A 24662-nucleotide genomic window follows, 5' to 3' on the forward strand; every position below is an offset into this window, starting at 1 on the left:
TCCAGTTCTCTCTCTCCTACCCCTTTTCCATGCTTACAGCCTCACTGTCATGCTTTGACATGCATGTCATGACACACATGGCTTTCCTGAACCCTACTCATCAAGGTCAAGGCTGCACCCTCATCATTAGGCCGCTACATCTCTCCATCCTTGTCTTAACCTTCCAAATCTCTTCAGCTGCCAGTGTTTCTTCCACTCAACACCCATTTGTTTCCTTTGCCTAATAGGGCCATGGCTGACTGGTGCCTCTTGAGTCGGGTGTGGGGGGTACATGCCCCCCCCCAATACCAGTCAGCGAGTGGGTGGGGGAAATCCCCCATGGTCAATCATGCTGACCAAGGAGGGGGACCCCATGGCCAATTGCGCTGACCGGTGCGGGGGGGGGTCTCCTGGCGGCTGATCTCACTGGTGCTCCTGCTTGTCCCTGTGCCTGTCACTTAAACAGGGAGTGTGGCCTGACAGGGGGTGCACCAGTGCTCTCAGGGGGTGCACATGCACCCCCGTGCACCCCCTATGCATCACCACTGAATAGGGCTGTGTGAAATTTCGACGGGTGTTTTATTTCGAAGGTGTTTCAACATGTTTCAAGCTTGAAACAGCAAAATTGAAATGAAATGAAAGACTTCAAAACAGCCCCAAAACGAAACGAGGGCAGTCGAAATGTTTCGAAACTTTCAAAACATTTCAAGTTTTGAAGCCGGGCTTGCTTGCAGGGAAACAGAAGCTAAGGAGAGGGAGGGGGAAGAGGGGGCAGGACTGCTCTCATATTGACTGTGTAGCTGGCCAGTGACTGTCATCCTTCCCTGAGGTCCCTGCCAATCCTAGTGCTCTGGGGGAGGGACAGAAAAACAGTATAAAAAGCATTGTTTGAACTGATCTTTCTCTGTGCCTTGGGGTCAGCTTACTGAGCACCTATCTCCTCTCAGCTTACCTATGCACCTATTTCCTTGAAACCTGGCAGGCTTCATTGCCTTAGCAGAGGCCACCATTCCTGCAGTTTTCACCCTGCTGCGCCTTAACACACATACAACATGAGTTTGCTTGTCAGCACCTTGAGGTGCAGTTTCCCAGAAGCCCCTGCACCTCCTTCCTTGAAACTTGGCAGACTTTGTGGGCTTAGCAGGGGCTAGCATCCCTGCATTTGTCACCCCCCCCCCCCCCCCCCCGGGGCCTTCACACTTGCAAGTGCCACGAGTTTTGCTCTGAACTGTTTGAGGTGCAGTTTCCCAGAAACCCCTGCACCTATCTCCTTAAAACTTGACAGATTTTGTGGCCTCAGAAGGGGCTACCATCTCTGCTGTTTTCAGTCAAATCAGAAAAGAAATGACAAAGTTTTAGGCATTTTCATGATTCCCCATTATAGCCTATGGGTGAAACGTTGAAATGTGTTGAAACAGCGAAACGGTTTCGATGAAACGAAAAGGAACAGTGCTTTGAAACAGCAAAATGAAACACTGACCCTTTGAAACGATGAAACGGAAGTCGAAACAAAACAGTGCTGTTTTGCACAGCCCTATTGCCTAATGCTGTGCTTGCTCCTTCCTCCAGCCTCCCCATTGTGTCTCAGTCAGCCATGGGCACCTGGTCTGAAAGGCCTGGTTAATACCTCGAATTAGGCCACCATTACTGGTGTGATGACTCTGTAAGACTCCCGTGGGCACGTCGTTGGTGCCATACCCTTTGGTGTGAGACTTTCCAAACTCTTGTACTTTCTGCAGCAGTTCCCTGCTTCACCCTGCTCGGACCAGGTCTGTGCTAGAAACGTTGGCTGTGATAGTCATGTGGATTCGGGAGGTAACATGTTTATGGAATTTTTACTATGGAAAAATCTTAGTACAGAAGCACTTCTGTTGGCCTATAAGTACTTTTCTTGCTATACCTTATTTTACTCAGAAATCAGTCTAACTCTGAAAGCAAATGCACTTTTTTCTTGATATGAGTTACATTTTGCATAAAGAAGGCTTGCTGGTGTTGCTACACTGGCAAACCTTTTACTGTAGTGTAGAGGAGACATCCAGTATTGGCTCAGCATTTTCTTAAATGGAGGAGCCCCCCTAAACTTGAACAGTCAGTCATTTTCTATAGACCCCAGGTGTTCTTTAAACATTTGTTAATCAAAAATTCACCCAAACTGATCCTGTTTAACCTAGCTGGGTCAAAGAACAAAGCAACATAATTGCCAGTTCTTGGCACTTGAAGAAGTGAATTTCCAGGGTACAAAACCCAAGGGAAAACACAGTACTGGACTGCCAGCCTCTGTTGTACCACTGTTTGAGCCAGAACTGTGACGAGCTCCAGTTTCCCAGTGCTTGTTGCTTTGTCTTCAGGTACAGAAGTGGGCCTAAACCTGAGGCCAGCCCGCAATGAAACCCAGCATATCAATAATGGACTGTGAGAAGACTGTGGGAAAAACTAAAGTCAATGTTGCTTTAAAAACGGAGTGATCCACAGTTTTGCTGATCTTTTGATTCTGGCACGTCAAAAAGAAGAAACAGAGCACTGCATGATGCTGCTGTAATCAGCCGCAGGATATTATGACCTGCCACAGGATAGCAATATGCTGCCAAAGCTTTTAAAAGCTGAGCTGCCTGATTAGACTGCTAAGTTGTGCCTAGATGTTTCTGTACATTGCAAATGAAAAATGAGGTCAGTAACTTCTCAGATTAAATTGAAAGCACATGGGTAGGAAACTAAACTCACTGCCCACCAAGGAAGTGCTGCCAAGGTGGGCCAATTATATCTGATAATTATATTTCACTCGTTACAGCTCAGAATAGGGTAAAGTGTTGGCTTTTAGCAGACTGTCATACTGCTTATAGCTTAGAGCCCAACTCAAACCCTAATGAAACAAGATTGTAGCTACAACAAGATTTTACAGCCATTAACGTAAAATAACATACCTTGTGTCGCTGTAATGAGAATATGGTCACTGAGAAGGTGACTCCAGTAGAAAGTGTCCATGACATGGGAATTAATAACGATGGTACAGTTAACTCTTATAGATTCATAGATGTTAGGGTTGGAAGGGACCTCAATAGATCATCAAGTCCGACCCCCCGCATAAGCAGGAAAGAGTGCTGGGTCTAGATGACCCCAGCTAGATACTCACCTAACCTCCTCTTGAAGACCTCCAGGGTAGGGGAGAGCACCACCTCCCTTGGGAGCCCGTTCCAGACCTTGGCCACTCTAACTGGGAAGAAGTTCTTCCTAATGTCCAGTCTAACTCTGCTCTCTGCTAGCTTGTGGCCATTGTTTCTTGTAACCCCCGGGGGCACCTTGGTGAATAAATCCTCACCAATTCCCTTCTGTGCCCCCGTGATGAACTTATAGGCAGCCACAAGGTCGCCTCTCAACCTTCTCTTGCGGAGGCTGAAAAGGTCCAGTTTCTCTAGTCTCTCCTCGTAGGGCTTGGTCTGCAGGCCCTTGACCATACGAGTTGCCCTTCTCTGGACCCTCTCCAGGTTATCCGCATCCTTCTTGAAGTGCGGCACCCAGAATTGCACGCAGCACTCCAACTGCGGTCTGACCAGCGCCCGATAGAGGGGAAGTATCACCTCCTTGGACCTATTCGTCATGCATCTGCTGATGCACAATAAAGTGCCATTGGCTTTTCTGATGGCTTCGTCACACTGCCAGCTCATGTTCATCTTGGAGTCCACTAGGACTCTAAGATCCCTTTCCACCTCTGTGCCACCCAGCAGGTCATTCCCTAGGCTGTAGGTGTGCTGGACATTTTTCCTCCCTTGTGATGACTCTCTCCTATTACCCATTACGCAGACATTCAATTTGGAGTCCTCAAAGTACCATGGAGAAGGTAGAGCAAGGTGGCACCATAGAGACTGGTGGGTTCAGAGAGGCATAAGCTTTCATAGGCAACAATCTGTTTGTCAGATGCAGCATCTGATGAAGTAGGTTATTGTCTACAAAAATGTCATGCCTCTCTGAAACAATTAGTATCAGAGGGTGCCATCCTGCCCTATTTTATGGTAGATTTCAGACAAACATGGCTAACCACTTCGCTGCCCAAAGCACCGTGTATCTGAGCACACGGTGTTCATAGCAATGACATGTGGTTGGTGTACAAGCAACCATGATATCATTACTTGCATTTATAATTTTTTTTTTAAAGCGAGAGCACCCTCCGTCATGACCTAAATGACAAGGCATGTTAGGAATAGCTAATGGTAATAGAGAATTTAGTTACCAAATATCATGTCTTCCCATTGACACAAGATTTTAAATGGCTGTGGGTGAAGGGGTGGGTGGCGGGGGTAAAGTCAATGGATGGTTTTGATTATAACAAATAGTTTGGAACATTCAGAGAGAAAGCTGGTTACGCTGTTTGGACACAATCATTGTACGGGAACCAATACAAAGATTTGTAAAGTAAGGGTAATAGCTACCGGGATGTTAGTAAGCATCTGAGATATTGTGTTCAGTCTAGGCAGTACCCTAGAGAGAACACAAATAAGAACTCCTGGAAATAAAGATTTGCAACAATCAGAAACCCCATTTGATGATTTTGTCTGGAGCCTTTATCATACAAACCATATTCCGCATATTTTACATAATTATTGAAAGTACAGGATGCAGAACAGCAGTGCCAGGAACAGCTGATAAGAATTCAGAATGATAAGCGAGACAGAAATTGTATTTCTGGCTCAGATTTGGAATCAGAAGAAGGTCGTATTAAATGTCCTGAGCTGCTGGTGAGAAGCGTGCTGCGGGGTGGCAGGGTGAGGGTAGGGGGAAGTCAAAAACGAGAAGGGTGGTGTGACAGCAGAGTGAATGGAGACAGGGTAAAAGGGGGAAGATAGCAGCAGAGGCAAGTCCATGGAGGGCTTCAGAAATGGGGGTCACTATTCTGGACAGGATCTTGGAGTGCGTGGGAGTCCCCGTGGAGTGATTGGGATTATGGATGAAATTATGAATGACAGTGTAAGGATGATAAGTGTAGGCCACTGCTTAGGGCAGTAACATGATTTGGGTAACCTGAATTCAAGTGCCATCCCTTCCACCAACTTTCTCTATAACCTTGAGCAAGGCTCTTAGGGCCAGATCTGTAAGGTAGGTAGGTGCCCACTGATTGCAATGGGAGTTGATTGCATAGTATGTGATGGCAGTGGGAATTTGGAGGACAATTTAAGGCAGCTACAGCAGTGCAAGTGAGGAGAGCGGAAGACCTTGGTGAGGATCTCACGAGAGGTAGAATCAAGGCAAGGGTGTATGCAAGCACCTTTTATGCCATATAGTGGGTGCAGCTTTGTGGGACTTGCAGGTTAAAGGATGATCGTACTATTTCATAAGAAGGTCCAAATTTGGCACTTCCTCAGAGAGAGAACTTCCCTGCCTAGCAGTGTTTAAGCCCTTAAAGAAATATTTTAATATCCTTAGGAAGTGGTCTGGCATTGATTTTTATTTTTTTTTAATCTGCTGAGTGGAAAACATGTTTTTTGTTTTCATTTCTTCCATGGTAGAAACCATGCTTGTTTCCTTCACATAAAGTCAGAACAAAGGTTAAAAAATAAGATGGGGGGGGGGCGGTGGAGAGAAGCAGGGGGGCGTTTCTCTTAAAATACATGTGGGAATGATCTGACAGTCATCTCGAGTCATAGAATTATAGGGCCAAATCCTGAAGTATTGACGCCAGAGAAACCATTGACTTGGAAGGGAGCAGTGCTTGAAGAAGGGAGATTGAGAGAGGGTTTCAAAAGTCTGCCTACCCTTCATGAAACACAGCTTCAGTGGGAAGTGTTGTAGGATTAGGCATTGGATCCCACTGGCAATGGAGAATGAAAAGTCCTATTGGACCACACCAGCAATCCTTATGGAGTATTTTGGGGAGTTTATTTTTTTTAGTTTGCCTACCATGCAATATCTGTTGCTTTTTCAGTTGCATTTGAATGAGGGTAAATTTGGGTACTGAATAACCAGAAGGTTGTTGTTTTTTTAGTTAAAGGTATGCTTTGTTTTGTTTTGCTCCATATGTGCATGTCTTGGTTGTTACAATTAGCAGTTTTTAATCTGTGTATGTGCATACATATGTGTGTACAGATTCATTAGACTTGCCAATCTGTGACTGTGCCCAGGCTGTTATGCCATCTCCATGTAACAAGAGAACGCCTTTCTCCTGTGACTCCAGGGTTCAGAAACCATTACGTTTCCATGCGAAAGGTGGCTTGCAAAATCCGAAGATGATGGTGAGACCATAAGAGAACTGGTACCATCTGATATCTTCACTGAAAAGCTCACAAAAGATGGGAAACTCAAGCAGATAGAACAGGAAGTGGAAGAACCACTGGAGGGTAAGTGAAATCCCTTCTTCCCGTCTCCGCCATGCGGCTATGTAGTTCAAATAAATGCAGTGCTACTAAAGACTGCTTACTTGCAAGTATGTTTCTAGACAAAAAAAAGATCATAGTAAAAAAAAAAAAATCAATCCTAGAAGTGGCTATATTTTAAGAGGGAAAATACTTCTAGTGGGTTACTGCAAATGCCTTTTCTCTGGCTTCCTTAACTCAGCTGTGAGACCATCCTCCTTTCCTGTTGCTAGGACCGTGTCGTACACTTACGCTTTTTGAATTACTCCTTGGCTCTGCTCTTTACCCTTGTACAGTACTTTCCAATTTCTTGTCTGTAGCTTCCAGGCCTTGCAAACCTCTCTCCTCATTTGCCCTCAGTGCCTCTTACTGCCATTGACTGCTTCTGGTCTTCCCATACTATCAGCTTCAGTCCTACATTTTTTCCCCACAGTGGGCTTTGTACTCTCTTCATGCTGCTCTCCAAGCATGTAACATAGATTGGCCTGTAGACTCCTTTCCCCATTTAAATCCCTCTTTGAGTAGGTTGAGTTACTTGCTGTACAGACTCTAACTGTCATCCCTTCTTGGCATTTGACTTTATTAATTAATTTATGTAACAGCAACAGAATAAATAATTCTCTCAAGAGCTTGGCTACTGCTAAGGCTTTCTTTGTCTCAAGGCCAAAGTTACTTCTATACTTGAAAGGTTTTCTACAACCTCTTATAGCCTGGATGGAGCTGACTGAATCCAGCTGTTCCTTTTACTCACCGTTTTCAGTCAGGGTTCAGGCACCTGGTGATGTGCTGATTCAGTGAAGGAAATTATCCCTGTTTTTTGGGGTTTTTTCTCTTTCAAGATCTGATTTGCATTTATGCTGCAGTATTTTGTCGGTGTGCATAAATTGCACCTGCTTTAAAGATCTTCTCATTTCCAGAATGGTACCCAAAAGAGAGCTGGGTCTTCATGTTGTGCCTTAGAAAACAGTGTCTTTTGACCTCATGTCGACTAACCTGCGGTCACTTTCAAAAGGCAAAATCGTGCTGAGGGCAGGACAATTGTAGTTTTAATGTGAGTTAACAAGTCAAAATAAATTCTAAATGCTTTGATCTGCAAACTCAACGTGCAGTAATTCTCTCCTGAAATGACATGCATGGAGTCAGTTTTAACAAACCAATGATGCAAACCATCTCGGTAGGTTTTTGCTCCACTCATTATTAAAGTGCAATCATCTCTCAGCTGAAAAACCCCAGTTTAACAGATCACAGCAGCAAGATGCAGCACCTTAGGACATAATATAAAGGCAAAAATACGTTATGAGTTTGGAATTGCAGAGGGGAATGGGGTGGGTGCAACCTAATTCATTCGCCAACTAGAAATAGAGCCAGCACTTGTGAAAAACATCAGGGCATCCGTAATGAGCACAAGTGATCAGAATTGCTCATTTCTTTTTTTACTTCTTCACAAGTGATCAGAATTGCTTGTTTCTTATTTTACTTCTTCTAACAAAGAAGCAAAGCAGAGCAGAATGAAACGGCAGCAACCCAAATGGGTATTTCCAGAGCAACCTGCCTGCCCCTCTCCCTTGGAAGTCAATGGGGACTCTTTCACAGATTGCAAGCTTGGGCAGGCCCTGTTTTATTATGAGTGCTCGGTATAGAAGGGCTGAAAAAAAGCAATATACTCCTTTTGTTTGACGCTATTAACAGACTAGCAAACCTGGCAATTCTCTATACTTAAGATGTTGCGCCTCCCACAAAGCATGCAGCTGTTTTCTCCTTCTCGTGTTTGAATCATGTGGGAGTAATATAGAAAGCTGCCAGAGAGAGACCCTCTCGAGGGTTTCCATCACCCTAATGCGAGCACAAACCTATTCAACGACTAATTGTTTTTACCTGGGAGCGTCTATTCAGGAACCATTTGTTTTCCCCATGTAAATGGGAAGGGAGCAGAGATACAGGAACAGCAGCATTCAGCAGATGAGAAAACCACATTACTAAAGACTGGAAGAGACTTTATAGGCTCATTATTGAGCAAACAAAACACAAATAGCTTCTTAACTGGTACAACTCCAGCCTGTCAGTAATTAAATATTGCCTGAGCAAGAAGATTCGGGAGACCATTCTCTTTTCTCGGTACAGGGAATTTAAACAGCCAAGTCTCATCAACTCTGGTGATCATTGTGAACCCAAATCCCTGCTGGTTGTTTGCGGACAATGGAGCATTAAGAGTTCACAGCTTTAGATCCCTCATCCTGCTGATGCAAAGCACAATGGAGGGTGTTTGCTTTTTTACATGCTTCTGGGCCTTTGCTAGTTGCCACATGTTTTCCCCTCCTGTTACTGCAGGTATTTGTGGGGCGTTTTCTACCTTCCTCAGAAGCTTTGGGTGTTAGCTGCAAGCCAAGACTGGGGGTTGTGATTGGGGTGTGCCAGTCCTTCTTCTGGGACTAAAACAAGATGTTCCTGGTTAGAGGGTCTTGCCCCCCCACTCAGGGTCAGCCCGATTGCCCCATTTGGAGTCAAGAGGAATTTTACCCTTTGGTCACATTGGTATAGACTTGGGGGAGAAGGGGAAGGGATGCCTTCTTCTGTAGCGGAGGTATGGCCTTCTTCCTTGTATCTCTTGAGGACATATTAACAACCCTGGCAGAAGCAGGACAATGCCAGCCCTTGTTCCCCTGCTTTGTCTGTGGCAGTTAGGGTGGTTTTGGTGTCTTTGGGCAACATGCCTTGTAGTTGTGCAACAGGGCTGATTGTGCAGTATTAGGATTGATTAGACAACGAGTTGCATGGTGTGACTGGGATGAGGATGATTCTGCCTTGAGCCGGGGGTCGGACTGGATGACCTCTGGAAGGCCCTGAAAAATGTTAAACTCAAATGTAGTACTATGAAATCAGTGATAAGCATGGGCAGATCCAGGATTTGCTAAAAGGAGGTATGACATATTTCAGATGGTGTGGGGTATGGAGTGAGGCATGTCTGGAGTGCCCAGGTTGGTGGGAGACATGGGGGACCTGGGCAAGGAGTAGAAAACCTGCCTGTGATGGCCACCACCACTTTTCTTAACAGGCCCCCATTTCCCCGTTGGGTCGGAGTAGGCGCTGGTAGGAGGAACCTGTGAACTGCTGGAATGTGGCTCCTTATGCAGCTGTTCCCGGCAGCCCACAGCTGGAGCAGGGCAGGAGCAACTCTGGGGCTTCCCCTCCACCCGGGTGAGCCGGAGACAGTGGTGGGGGGAAGGGGTGTGTAACCTCACTGCCAGCCCCATTCCCACTTCCCTCCCCACCCCCCATGCCCCCAGCTGTCCTGGTGACAACTAATGTTATGTTGCATTTTTATAGAAATCATAGAAAATTAGGGTTGGGTGGGAACTCAGGAGGCCATCCAGTCCAACCCCCTGCTCAAAGCAGGACCAGCCCCAACTAGATCATCTCAGACAAAACTTTGTCTAGCCAGGTCTTCAAAACCTCCAAGGATGGAGATTGTACCACCTCTCTGGGTAACCTATTCCAGTGTTTTACTACCCTTCTAGTGAGAGAGTTTTTCCTCATATCTAACCTCAACTTCCCTTGCAGTAACTTGAGGCCATTGTTCCTTGTTCTGTCATCTGCTACTACTGAGAACAGACCAGCCCTATCCTCTTTTGACCCCCGCTTCAGGAAGTTGAAGGCTCCTATTAAATCCCCTCTTAATCTTCTCTTCTTCAGACTAAATAAGTCCAGTTCCCTCAGCCTCCCCTCATAAGCTCCAGCTTGCTAACCATTTTCATTGCCCTCCACTAGACTGTCTCCAATTTGTCCACATCCTGTCTGTAGTAGTGGCCTCAAAACTGGACTTCTGCGTTATCTGTGCAAAGCAGATTGCAGACTTCATCTGGACAGGAGGTGATGGAAAGCCAGTGTTTTTAGGTAAACCTCAGGAGAGCAACTCTGAATATCCCTGTGCTCTGAAACCATGTATTTGTATGTCTGTCTTTATGCAGTTCATACATACGGGATAAGCGTTTTCACTGGAGACGTGTACGGTGCTGGGACGGATGCAAATGTTTACCTGACTATGTATGGAGACCTAGGGGACACTGGAGAGAGGAAACTCAGCAAGTCTGAAACAAACATGAACAAATTTGAAAGAGGCCAGGTACAAATAGCATCAATCCGTTATGTCTTCTATGTTGCACTCCTTAAACACAGGGATGAGCAGTTGAATAACTGAGCTTCCTGTTTGGAAGAGACCATCCATAAGGATGAACAAACCTGGCAGATGACAGTCCTGATGGAAAAAAAAATGATGCTTATTGCTTTTTAAATATTATTACATATTTTATATGCACAGTATATTACAGTGCAACATTGGTACTTATGAACTATGCTCATGGATGCCACATCAGACCCTGAGATATTTTTTTGCTTGAAGCCAATGATTTGGACTAAATTTTCAGCTTGACCTTATATCGAGCCTTTTTTTTTCAGTCACAAAATTGGGAGAACATGTAATTGAAGTCAACCATTAACAGCTTCCGAGCCTCTAAGTAGCTCGTTTGAATCTTCAAAATGGGAGGTCAGCTGTGGTAAATCTGACCCATAGCATTCATTATACTTTATCTCGGGACCTCATCAAGTAATACCGTTTTTTTATAAGCTCTTCAGTTGTGATCTTTGAAAAATGGTCAGATTAAATGTTCTCATTTAAAAGTTAATTAAAAGGACTTCTTACAAGAGGCAGCTTTGTAGACTTAATATTGAGCCTAAGAAACTGGATGGGTTTCTTTCCTACCCACTTCACTAGTAGATGTGCATGAGTAGCCAGTTGGATTTGTTGCCTCCAGCTGGTTTAAGTAAACTAGAACTTGGAGGTTTAACTGCAATTTAGTTCACACTTCCATTGATGTGCTAATCATAAGAAAAAGCAATTCCCTCCCTGCTAGCTGTATGATCCCTGATGAGCAAACGGGAGTAAATAGTAGAATCTTATTTAGTCACAAAGCTCAGCAGATACAACTCTAGGTACTCCATATCCTGTCCTTGCCGGATAAGCATGTGCCATTTTTGTACTATCCGTTTCAGAGTAGAACTAAGCATTTTAAACCTTTTCTTCCCTCTTTGGACAGAAATAACGGACAGAGAACCATTCATAGACTATTCCCCTACAGCTTTTAATCAAATACTGTCCAGTGAGGCTGGCTATATACATTTAGTGTATTCCATGGTGAACACATGTGTTCAACCAGTAGAGAAGCCATTAAAAAGCCACCATTAACAGAATCTATATTGCTCTTGAACATCCTGTAGGAGGACGTGTTCACAGTGCAGGCGGTGGACCTCGGCCTTGTGTACAAGATCAAGATCCGTCATGACAATGCCATGCTGAATCCAGAGTGGTACCTGGACAAAGTGGAGATTACAGACGAAGATACAGAAGAAGTGTTTGTGTTTCTGTGTGAACGCTGGCTCTCTAAAAAGAGGGAGGACAAGAAGATAGAGCGGATACTTTACGAGCAGGTACAATCATGGCAAGTGGTATAGTCCTGCCTCCTGTCTGTGGGTGTTGTTGTAGAGCTACCAATGAAATAAGATTCATACCCTTTCATGTAGTTGGAATCCAGCACAGCACTCCAGTGATCTAAATTGGCGAACATCTGAAGGCTGTTCTTTGACTTATTCAAAAAGAATAGGTGATTCTCAGTTGGGAAGCCAAGAACGGATCAGGCAGTGGAGTTGACGCTCTTCAAAGCACAGGGCAAGCTTCTTTTCCACTCTGTTTGTGTCCTTATGAAGGAGGTGGAATAGGGCATGGCCAGGGCATTGTACACGATGCTACACAACTGCTGCCCAGGCTGTCTCTTCCCAGTGGGGAACAAACAGGTTTGAGTTCTCAATGCAAAATACCGGGCCCTGTTGCCCCTTTCCCAAGGGGCAGGTGTTTCATCTGGGAGGCTGACCATAGATTCATAGATTCATAGATGTTAGGGTCGGAAGGGACCTCAATAGATCATCGAGTCTGATCCCCTGCATGGCAGGAAAGAGTGCTGGGTTTAGATGACCCCAGCTAGATGCCTATCTAACCTCCCCAACCCCAGTCATTAATAGACCAGCACTAAACATGCATCCACAATAAAAATGCATGCTCTTTCGTAATGAAACGCTCCCTGTACCGTTCCCTTCTACATGCGGAACATCTCCATATGTATTACTTAATCAGACTAATGTAGCTAATTAGTATTCCAGGTACACGTGTTAATTAAAATTAGCAAACAAGATTAAGTTAATAGACCCCTCTTGCCTTTATGCAGCAAGGCAGAGCACTGAAGCTGATTAAAGCCCATTGTATTTAAAGGGCTTGCTTTACAAAACACAGTGACATTTTAATTGAAAGTTGCCACTAAAATGATCCTTAACGAACAGGGCCAAACTCATATCAAGTGTGACATCACGGAGGTAAGCAGTTACACCAGGGCTGCTTGTTGGTCCTCGGCATCTAATATCATTGCAGTTCCTAGCAAACAGTTCTGTGAATTGTTATGGTCACACCCACTAGATTGCTCATATTAATTCCCTGCTAGGAAGAGAAAATCAATTAGTTTTTTAAAAATTGCAGAATTGTGGGGAGGGATTCTCAACTTAAGTGGATTCGGTCACTGAACACTTCCCTGTAATTGTTTTAAAACAATATAATATGTTTGACATTTAGGATAATTCAAGTCTGTAGCAAGTTTTCCATTGACCTTTTGCGGAGTTTGGGTCGTAATAGTATATGGGTATGGACTGACTTACACATACCCTGATATAATTTACATCAGTTTTGTATATCTATATACATTGCAATAGGATCAGGGACAGATAAGTACTGTTTTTCCAGGTTAGTTCATAGGCAATGGACAACTATTACGGCACGTTGCCATTAGGTAGTGGGGAACAGCTAATAGCCTGTTGTTTGCTGTAATAAATAAATCGATGCATACAGAGGAAACTTAAACTGGCATAACTTCTATCAGGAGAATTTTACCCCTGATTCCTTCAGGGCTAATTCCCTACCAGAGTGGAGAAAGTTTGCTAACTAAGGAGTTTGGGTCATCTGTCTGCTACTTTTTTATACCAACGTAATGCCAATTCCACTAGCGTAAATGTTTCTTCTCTCAAGGGCTTATGTCTTGTCAAGCAATTTTGGTGCAACTTGACGTGCTTGCATTGTGCGTGGTTATTGCACTTACATGCAGTGCAGAAAAGGCACAACATGTTTCTTGCTAAGCCCATTAAGCCCATTACAGTTACCGTTTTATAGCACTCCTAGTCAAATGGCAGAGTTCAGGTTATTGCAGCGCGGTAAATAAATGAGCTGAAATAAATTATGAGGAGTCACATTTATGAGAGCAGCATTGAGCAAAAGCTGCTCAGGGAACTAGAGGGATGTCTTGTATTGCTGTTCTTTGAGGCATACAGGAACAGCTGGCTGCATTGTGAGCACTCAACCTGATTATGCTCCCGTGCGTGTGTTTTAATTAGAACTACGAAGGCAAACGGGGCAGTCTGGATGGTGCCGATCTCAGCCTGAGCAGCCAAGACAGCAACGCAAACATGAAGGAGACGAAGAAACCCAGCTTGGTCGAGAGCATACAGGAAGGGTTATGTAAGAGAAGCAGGGTGTGGGTCAGGGCACATGTGCATGCTCTTGGCTTCTTGGAGGGGATGTTTTTGTGCTGGGGAAGACCAAAGTGGGGTAGAAAGGCCACATTTTCTTACTGACCTGCTTCTTCCTGGGTCTTGAGCTCTGCAGATCTGAGATGGAGCATTGCTCGGATTTATTTGTCCTGTTGCTGTAGCACTCTTTCCCAGAGCAACTGAGCAACCAACATGAAAGGCAGAATTAAATGTTTGTATCTCCAGAGCTCTTCTTTCCCTCTCACCTCAATCTCTGCATTGTTAGGGCCTGAGCAGGTTGGAGCTAGGGGCAGCACTAGGGGAGGGCTTGGGGGGGGTATTGCTACCCCAAAATTCACTTTAGCCCCCCTGTAGCAACCCCTTTCAGTGCCCCACCTCACCCCAGGGCTGGTGCTGCCCACCCCGCCCAGCTGAGCCTGCCCCACTCCTGCCCGCAGCCTGCAGAGGCACGGCGCTCCTGGCCCAGCCAAATAAGTATGTTTAACCAGAAGATGTATAGCGCAGCCCCCCACCCCGCAATTTTCTGTCCCCCACCGGGAAGAGGCTGATGCCTCCCCTGGTTGGAGTTGTTAACACAAATACATAGGGCTAAATTCTAGTCTGTATGTAAGTAGATGTATGCAAGAGGCCAGGATTTTTTTAGGGTGATATCTTTTATTGGACCAACTGTATAGTTGGGATAGAGTTACACAAGCTTTCAAATGCAACTCAGTGTTCATCAGGTCTCCTAAGTAGATTTAGGCACCTAAGCGCAATTTGTTCCATCCATCTTATGTCCCTGAAAAACTGTCGGTTCAGAAGGTGGATGAGTCTGCTTATACTTTGCTGCTTTTTTGTGACAAAAATAGATGCATTAATGGATTTTCAGGACTTGAATGGAGCAGGTAGAATCACACTTGAGTGTCTCAGTCTGCTTAGGTGTCTAATAAGTGGAATGGAGTGGCACTATGTTGGCATTGGATTTACGACCTGGGTACCTTATTCCAGGTGGGCCCAAACCCTCAGACTGACCACAGCCTCTTCCATTCAAAAACAGGCAAATTGTATTGATATGCAGTGATACCAGATAAGAGTAATGCAGGTGAGGCAAACAAAATACCCGCTCCTTCCCAGTTCTGTATCAGCCCTAGGACTATCACAAAGGGAAGGTACATGTGGCCAGTACGTGAGCTTCACCCTGTAGCTCTTTCTTGAATATCAGAAGTCTTGAAGATCGAAGGCCGAGGCCCATCCTCCCCCAGTTGGGTGGGTGAGATAGGCTGATGGTGTGCCTTCTGTCCATGGTGGCCTTGGGGTCTCACCGTTGGGGACCCTTTGCTGCTCTGAAATCCCTCCTTTTGTTTTGTTTTCCCTCCTCTGATGACCAGGGATCCTGGTTTTCTCTGATAAAAAAAAATCCCCAATTTTCAGATTTAAAAAAGTAACCCAAAATCCACATGTTTCTGTGATTAAAATGAAACACCACTGACTGATAGAATGTGGATAGTATGATGACCACAGGGAAGCCAATCAACGATGCCCGGGAATGAAGTCATCAGCAGGGATCCTGCAGGGACCACCATATATATATATATATATATATATATATATATATATATATATTCTGTTTTGGGAGCATATGCCTTTTTTTCCCCATCACATACACATTTCTTAATTTGGTCATTTATTAGTTTCTTAATTTGGGTGTGTCCTGATCTCCTACTTTGGTCCATCAACCAAAACTGGAAATCCCAAGGGCTCTGCAGCTGGTCACTGTGACTTAATGCTACTGTATCTCATGGTATGGGTACACTGTTCAAATTTCCCAGCTTATTTATGCCTGCTTGTCCATTGGCCTCTAACACGGTGTTTGCCTTGAAGGTAACTGTCACAAAAAGGCTTTTTGAAACCAATTAACCCTTGCCAGTCCCCTGGACCATTGTTTTAATGCAATATCTACTTTATCTATGAGCCAGCTCCTAGAAGCAAATATCTAAATATCATTTTCTAGCCATCAGTCTATAGCTCCTGAGCAAGCTGTACTGCTGATTCAGTAGAGAGAGGGGGGGCTCACCTAAAAACTGTTCGACTCAATGCTTGTCTGGAGTTCCTAAATGTATTGTCTCTTTCATGAGAAATCCTGACCACTTGTGGGCACTGAAAAAGCCCATCATATGTTTCATCAGGGTCATGCTGCTAACCTGGCCTCCAGGCCAGAATTCAGCTTGCACAATTATATTCTGTCTCCATAAACATCACACCTGCATTTTGAGTTGGAAAAGGTGTTTCTCACCTCCTCTGCAAATATGCTGGGTAGTTTGGCTGGGAGCTGCTAAACACATTCTGTGTTTCATGTGCATTTCAGTGACAGATAAAACGCAGCTCTGGTGTACACTAGTTATCATTTGTTAAGAATTAATTATGTGCTTATCCTTGAATAAAACACAGCAGAAGGGAGATAACAGCCACAGAACTCCTTTCTCTCCCCAGGACTGCCTCAATATAGCATGATATATGGGATGATAATGCCCTGTGCTTCTCCAGGTCATAGGGAGAATCCCCCTCCTCCTGCCCAAGGCTTTGAGAAGGGCCATTCCCCACTAGAAACATGGGATTTTGTGGGGCTGACCAGTGCTCTAGACAAAGGGTACATGAGGTTTGAAGGGAAGATGACTGTTTCCCAGGCACACCGATAGTGCTTTCCTTCCCTTCTCCACCAACAACTTGAAGACCATCAGGAATTCAGAAAGCAAGAGGAAGGGCAGCTGCCCGAATAGACAGGAACTGGTAGCATTAGTGGGAGATTCTGTATTAGGCATATGTAGTGTACTGTATCCATTCAAGTATGTAAAGGATCCTTGGAAGTGAAAGGGACCGTATCTTTGTATGAAGTTATAGTTGTTACTGCCAAGTTAACAGCCTCCTCTGTGAAAGTCTAAGGCCTATTGTCCCCAAGATCCCATGGCAGAGGACTTTACTTGCTGCTGGAGTCCACTGTTCTTTGAAACCTTCGCTGTCTTCTCTGATCTGTTCAAGCTTTCATGTGTTAGACCCTAACTACAAAAGAGAGGTTCTGAAATTCGGAGGTGCTGTTTGCTATACTTTGGCCACCTACCACTCAAGGCCATTTCCCGAACCCAGGGCAGTCCTTGTTTAATTTGACTTTGAACTCAGTTTATATTACTGTGCTGCAGATTGTCCATATGCTGCAGGTTTTGTGCCCCCCAGAGTGTAGCTGCACTGCACAAGCTGTCAGGCCAGTGGGTTAGTAGAGACAGAGGGCACAGGATACCGAAAGAGGGATGAAAAATAGCTTGGGCTTTTGGCACGCAGAGATATCAGCAAGGGGGTACTCTTGTTCTTTTCTGGCATGGAGATAACTTTGTACTTGGGGGGAGGCGGAGGTTATGAATCATATAATCACAGAATTGAAAGCCTGAAAGGGGCCTCAAGAGACCATCTAGTCTAACTATTTGCACGGAGGCAGGGTCAAGCATACCTAATCTTGACCCTGCCCCAGCCAGTACAGCCTGAGGACCAACTGGCTAAGCAGCAGCTCTGCAGAAAAGGACCTGGGGGTTATAGTGGGCAGTAAGCTGAATATAAGCCAGCAGTATGCATTTGTTGCCAAGAAGGCTAACAGCATACTGGGCTACATTAGTAGGAGTGTTGCCAGCAGATAGAGGGAAGTGATTATTCCGTTCTATTCACTGGTGAGGCCACATCTGGAGTACTGTGTCCAGTTTTGGGCCCCCCACTACAGAAAGCATGTGGACAAATTGGAGAGAGTCCAGCGGAGGGCAGTGAAAATGGTGAGGGGGCTAGGGTACATGACTTCTGAGGAGAGGCTGAAGGAACCGGGCTTATTTAGCCCAGAGAAAAGATGACCGAGAGGCGATTTAATAGCAACCTTCAACTCCCTGCAGGGTGGTTACAAAGAGATGGAGCTGGACTGTTCTCAGTGGTAGCAGGTGACAGAACAAGGAACAATGGGTGTTTTTACATGTTTCGGGGGTGGGAGGGTGCTTTAATTAGAAAGGCTCTGAGAGCTGCTCTAATTAAAGTTCCCAGAGCATCTCATGTACCAGCATCCCCGCACTTCAAAATGGCACCAGGGCACTTTATCTAAAGCTCGTCAAATAAGCTTGAGTTAAAGTGCCCCCTCTGCCATTATGAAGTGCGGGGATGCTGATATACGAGACACAAAGGCTGGTTGGAGCACAGTAATTACCATGCTCCAGCAGATTTAATTAATCACAGAATCATAGAAAATTAGGGTTGGAAGGGGTGTCAGGAGGTTATCGAGTCTGGGGTTTCTCACCCAGTGGGACGCGCCCCACTGGTGGGACTCAGGTCGTGGCAGCAAAACCGGAAGTGCCACGGCAGGACTGCCGGTTTTGCTTTTGTGCTCTTCGACTCACTTCTGGGCCCCCCACCATGTGGGACCACAATTTATTGACCTCTAATAGGTGCAAAAGGTTGAGAACCACTGATCTAGTCCAACCCTCTGCTCAAAGCAAGACCATCCCCAGCTAGATCATCCAAGCCAAGGCTTTATTTACCTGGAACTAAACCTCCAAGGATGGCGCTTCCACTACCTCTCTGGGTAACCTGCTCCAGTGCTTTACTACCCTCCTCATGAGAAAGTTTACTCAATTAATTGAGTCTGCTCTGATGTACTGTAATTACCCAATGGTCTTAAGTTGCAGCAAGGCATGTTTAGGTTAGATATTAGGAAAAACTCTCACGATGAGGCTAGTAAAGCACTGGGACAAGTTACCCAGAGGGGTTGTGCAATCTCCATCCTTGGAAGTTTTTAAGTCACAGGTAGACAAAGGTTTGGCTGGGATGGTCTTACTTTGAGCAGGGGATTGGAATAGATGGCCTCCTGAGGTCCCTCCCAACCCTCATTTTCTACGATAGTATGATTCTAGCCCATCCCAAAGAGATGTTTGTCTGAACTGTTCTTAAAGCCCTCCAGCGAAGGAGTTCATAACCTCCCTAAATAGCCTGTTCCAGTGTTTCACAATCCTAATGGCTAGACATTTTTTCCTAGTACTCAGCCTAAATCTTCTTTGTAGCAAACCATGCTGATTTCTTCTTGGCCTCTCTCAATGGCCACAGAGAATAAATGATTGTAATCTTCCTCATCAACATTTAAGTATCATAAGTCCGTCATCATCCCCTGTCCCATCTTCTCTTTTTGAGACTAAGCAAATCCAATTCCTTCACCTTTTCCTCCTATGTCATGTTTTACAAACCTTCTTATAATTTCCATTGCTCTCCTCTGATCTCTTTCCCATGTCTCTCTCTTTCTCAAAGCACAAAAGTAGACATAGTATTTCAGCTAAATAGCATTGCTCAGGAGCTCTCTGTCATGATGCTCCCTGACCCAGTACCAGCAGCTACATTCAGTAACAACAAATAAGCAGACCAGCTGGAGGGTTTCTGTTAAAATGGTCAGCAATAAAAGAACTGATAGGGGAATTGTTATCACTGAGCTTTTTCAATACCCTTGAGGAATACATATGAGTGAACACAAGTTATATAATAAGGGCAAGGCCAATCAAAGCAATGGAATTGGGTTCATTCTCAGTGAAGTTTTACAGTAGTGATGCTTGGTGATGAAAAGAGTCAGTGGCAGATTGATAACAGTGAAAAACGACAGGGATGAGAATGTAATCTATATCATCAGTGCCCGTGCTCCACATATGGACTGTGACCAAGCAAAGCTGACTTTAGAATGGCAGTAGCTACAAATATAGCAGCTCTGTCATCTAAAGGAAGGACCTGTATATCTGGGTAAATATTGCAGAATCCAGGGGCTTAGGGATATGGACAAAAGGATGGAGACATGCATAAACTGACATAGGTGAAAATATTTTTCAGGAAGAAGAATGGGTGCTTAATCACCTTCAAAAGTAGCAAACATAGTACAAAAGGCCTAGAAGTGAAAGACAGCGTCGTAAAGGGATCCCTTATGAGAGCATAGTAGCCCAGTATTGGGTACTAGTTCTTGACTTTAGGTTATTGCCGAAGGCTACAACAAGGAAACAGTATGGGTGAAAGATTAAATGGTGGAAGCCAGATCATGACAGTAAACCCAGCATTTTATAACGACAACCTGTAACGATGCAAAGCACGATACAAATTCCCTTTGGAATAAGAGAATGGAGTAATGGGTGGAAAACCTGGTAGAGGAATAGTGAGGTCTAACAAACAATCAACGAGAGAGGTACTTCAATGTATTAGTCTAAAGTTAGGCAGAAGGCAGGCCCTGGCGGCACCTTAGAGGTTAACTTTTTCAGACAGGTATGAGATTTCATTGATTGCAGCCGACTTTGGCAGTCATGACACAGAAGTAAGCTGTAGCCTACTAAAGCTCATGCTTCTCCAAGTGACTTAATTCATAAAGTGCCACCCTGCTCTGCCTTCTGCCAAACAGTCCAAGGAAAGAAGCATCCAAGAAGTGGCAAAATTAAAAAAAAAGAAAAAAAAAAAAGATGTGAACCTTGTAGTTTGTCTAAAGGAGAAAAAAGCTGTAAAAAGGAAGTCACAAAAGCAAATCAAGCAGCACTGAATAACTTGATTGAGAAACTGAACAGTGGTGGAGATGAAAAACTTATTTCTAAACTGGCTAAAAGATGACAGGTGAAAACCCACATTGCTAGTGATGGGAAAAGTGGATTAGCAGCTGATCCCAAAGAAATTTTGCATGCCTGGAAGACATATTTTGAGAAATTACTGAACACAGAATTTCCTAAGAATTTACCACATCTGTTGGCACTATAAATCAAGATGAAATTCCAGCAGTTAGCACAGATGAAATCAGGAAAGCTCTAAATAAATTGAAAAATGGAAAGCAACGAAACCAGATGAGCATTAGGAGTTGCAGGTACAGGGTGGCTCTTCCATTTAATCCAGGAAGTCATACTGGAATTCGTATTCCAGATGAACGGCAACCCAGTCAAATATCACCCACCCCAGAGAGCAGTGAATGTAGATGCTCCAACCACAAAAAGTAACCTCAGCACTCCTTGAAAATACATAAGACTATTGAAGTTGGAAGCACCACAGAAACCAGTGATAATTAGTTTGATTTGAAGAAAAGAGCACAGTAGAAAAGAGCACAGTAGAATCACTACCAAAAAACAGAGAGAAGAATACACTGCTGTACATGGTCTTAATCAACCCAGAAAAGGCATTTGAGCAGGTCCCAAGACAAGCTGTGCAGTGGAACTTAAGGAAAAGGAAAATACCAGAAAAGTGCATCACACTAATAAGGTCTAATCAAACGGCCACACAAGTTGGAACAGGTACCTTTTGCAGCGGTGTATTCAGGACCCTGCACTTAGTCTGCTTCTCTTAATTGCAATGGATATCATCAGTGAAGAAGATAAAAGATCTGCACCATGGCATATGATGTTTTCAGATGATATCATGCTATGTAGAAAGACTTTTGAAGAAGTATAAGAAAACTTCATAGACTGAGGTTGCACTTCAGATCAAGGTTCTTAAAACTAATGCAACTAAGACAGAATTTGTGGGCTGTAGAAATGCAACTCGAGGTACAATAGAAGATATGAGCAGAAACTTAGTGAGAATCATTGTTAGAAATACCTGGGTCCCATTATAAATGAAGAGAGGCCACTAGATGAGTTGCAAAAAAAACCAATGCACAGAATAAATGGAAGGAAGTATGGGGCATGATGCATTTAAAAAGGATGTCATCTGGATTTACAAGATTTGTACTAATTTATGATTCGGAAGGGTAGGTCTTAACCCAAAGGATCAAAGAGATTAAACACCACCAAAGTGTACATGCTGACCATGTGCATGGTTAAAAGGATGGACAAAGTATGATAGGAAACAGAAGGAACAACCATGATTTCCCAAGTAACAGCTAAAGGAGCATATGAAAATAAGACGCATATGCCCAGATTGATGGTTATATATATATTCACAGTTATGAAGGGTAGAGGCCTGAAGACATTGATTCTGGACTACAACTATAAATCAACTCTTTTAAAATGGGATATTATGAGTCCATTTATTCGTGCTCCATCATCTCATTACAACATGGGCCATGACACTGTTCTGCTGTGTTTATAAAGCAACCCAGTGCCACGTTTTTGGTGTCCTTGTATGCATTCACACTTTGAACAACAAAAAGTCCTTACTGGTTCTCCTCCCATGCATGGTCTATGTTCAGACTTAGGTTACAAACCTGGCTATATATTGTGTCAACTCACTGGCTAACCTGTTTGCCTCTGTGTCATTAAAGCCTTTATTTTCTTCTTCACTCTTTCCTGGAGGTGCAGATACAGTGTTGTTCTCATATGAGGAGTCAGAAGGCTGCTCTGTAAATCTCCCATTCCTCCTGTTATGCCTTCCTTGGCAGGACAGTGAGTATGAACATCCCACTCGACATTCCTGATGTGTCAAACATGTGAAATGGTGTGTGAAATCTCAGTCTCTTCCATTAGGGCCTATCTCCAATAGAACTGGAATAGCTCCAGCATTCCTTTGCATTTCGACAGAGAGGTCGATCCTCTTTAAAAAGTACTGGGGCTTGCAGCCAGTCCCCTGCATGAAATGGCCCCTGTAGGGGAATCGATCATTGAAGGAGCAGTGGACTTGCTGGAAAAAAATGTGGATGTTCATTTAATAGCTATCGCTTCACTGGGGAGAAGAAACCTAGCTGTTAACTGGTCCAGGAAGCCCTGTGAGAATGTCCTTCATTGGAGACTTTCTAGCAGCTGCATAGGCATTTTTCTGCAAAGGTTTAGGGTCAGTGCCTTCCTTCTCTGTGTAGAGGTCATCTGTAGGTGACTCTTGAGGTCCTTTCCTGCCCTGCCATTCTATAAATTGCGATCCAGGTGTTCTTGTGGTCCTGGTCTTGTGAAGTGTCTTAAGAAGCCTTGACCCCGGGGACGCAGCCTTGTTACCTCAAGCACTCTGAGCTTAGTCTCAAGTATTGGAAGCTCACAAAAAGACTAAAGGAGGGCCATAATGTGGTGTGTCTTTGCAACCCATTTCACTCACGTGTGTTCATTTCTACACCTCTGAAGCTCTCAATGTCTAGAGGATTTCCACAGGTCCAATGAGCAAGGGAGGTTGTGCAGTAGTGCAGAGGGAAGCTAAATAAGGAAAGGTAGGATTTGGTGGTTGTTACAGCACTAGATTGCAAACCTAGGTTCCTCTGATGATGCACTGAGTGCCCCAAAACAAGCCACCTGAGCTCTCAGGGCCTCAGTTTACCCATAGATGGAGTGATAGGAGTTTTTGAGTTCATGTGTATACTCTGGGACTTCATGCTTATAAAGGGATTTGAGAACTTTGGCTCAAAAAAGCCATGAGAAATCTGTCTGTTATTGGCAGTAATTTAACCTGCCACAACGGGATAGAATAAGAAACCCTTTAACAGAAATTATTTTTTTTCCTTGCTCAGAATACTCTTCAGTGAAGTTGGGAGCGGCATCCTTTTCCAAATCATAGAAATCATAGAAAGTTAGGGTTGGGAGGGACATCAGGAGGTCACATCTAGTCCAACCCCCTGCTCAAAGCAGGATCAGCCCCAACTAGATCATCCCAGCCAAAGATTTATCTAGATGGGGTCTCAAAAACCTCCAAGGATGGAGATTGCACCACCTCTCTGAGTAACCTGTTCCAGTGTTTTACTAGTCTCCTAGTGAGAAACTTCTTCCTAATATGTAACCTAAACTTCTCTTTCTGCAACTTGAGACCATTGCTTCTTGCTCTGTCATCTGTCACCACTGAGAACAGTCCAGCTCCATCCTCTTTACAACACTCCTTCAGGTAGTTGAAGGCTGCTATTAAGTCCCCTCTCAGTCTTCTCTTCTTTAAAGTAAATAAGCCCAGATCCCTCAGCCTCTCCTCATAAGTCATGTCCCCCAGCCCCCAAAACATTTTTATTACCCTCCATTGCATGGGCAACTGGTGCAGCCTTAGTGGGGGGGGGTGGTATATGCCCCCCCTGCGATCAGTGCTGCCAACGGGGGTGGGGGGCCCTGCATCCAATCTCATGGCTCGGGGGGAACCCTCGCAGCTGATCCAAGCACAGCCAGTCAGGGGGTGCAGCGGCACTTTCAGGGGGTGCACATACACCCCCGTGCATCCCCTATGCATTGCCACTGCTCCACTGGACTCTCTCCAATTCGTCCACATCCTTTCTGTAGTGGGGGCCCAAAACTGGACACAGGACTCCAGATGTGGCTTCACCAGTGCTGAATAGGGGAGAAAAAACACTTCTCTTGACCTACCGGTAACACTCCTATCAGTGCAGCCAAGTATGCCATTAGCCTTCTTGGCAACAAGGGCACGATGCTGGCTTGTATTCAGCTTATTGTCCACAGTAACCCCCAGGTCCTTTTCTGCAGAGCTGCTGCCCAGCCAGCCAGCCCCCAGCATGCACCGGTGCATGGGGTTGTTCTGTCCTAAGTGCAGGACTTTGCACTTGTCCTTGTTGAACCTCATGAAATTCCTTTTAGTCCAATCCTCCTATCTGACATCTCATCTTGTTGACCCTATTAAAATGCATGTAGCACACCACATAACCGTTACTGTGAAGAAGCACCACTGCTGGAATGATAACATGGCAATGAATTCATGGCACGTTCATTACACTGATGTGCACAATTAAGCATAAGTTGTACCAGATAGTGGAGAATAATTCTTCCCTAATGCTTAATTCACTTCTGTGCT

At 44.6% G+C, this 24662-nt stretch overlaps 1 protein-coding gene across 1 annotated transcript in view; it reads left to right on the plus strand.

Annotated features, from left to right (window-relative positions):
- The window catches only part of LOXHD1 (lipoxygenase homology PLAT domains 1), a 218785-nt gene that overhangs the window by 133978 nt on the left and 60145 nt on the right, over positions 1–24662 (plus strand). The window contains exons 28-31 of the mRNA XM_019496142.2: positions 6143–6305; positions 10286–10440; positions 11592–11801; positions 13803–13926. Coding sequence (XP_019351687.2) covers positions 6143–6305; positions 10286–10440; positions 11592–11801; positions 13803–13926 — 652 coding nt within the window. The remainder of the gene's footprint in view (positions 1–6142; positions 6306–10285; positions 10441–11591; positions 11802–13802; positions 13927–24662) is intronic.

This window comes from Alligator mississippiensis, chromosome 3, assembly GCF_030867095.1.
Source record: "Alligator mississippiensis isolate rAllMis1 chromosome 3, rAllMis1, whole genome shotgun sequence".
NCBI classification, from domain to species: domain Eukaryota; kingdom Metazoa; phylum Chordata; order Crocodylia; family Alligatoridae; genus Alligator; species Alligator mississippiensis.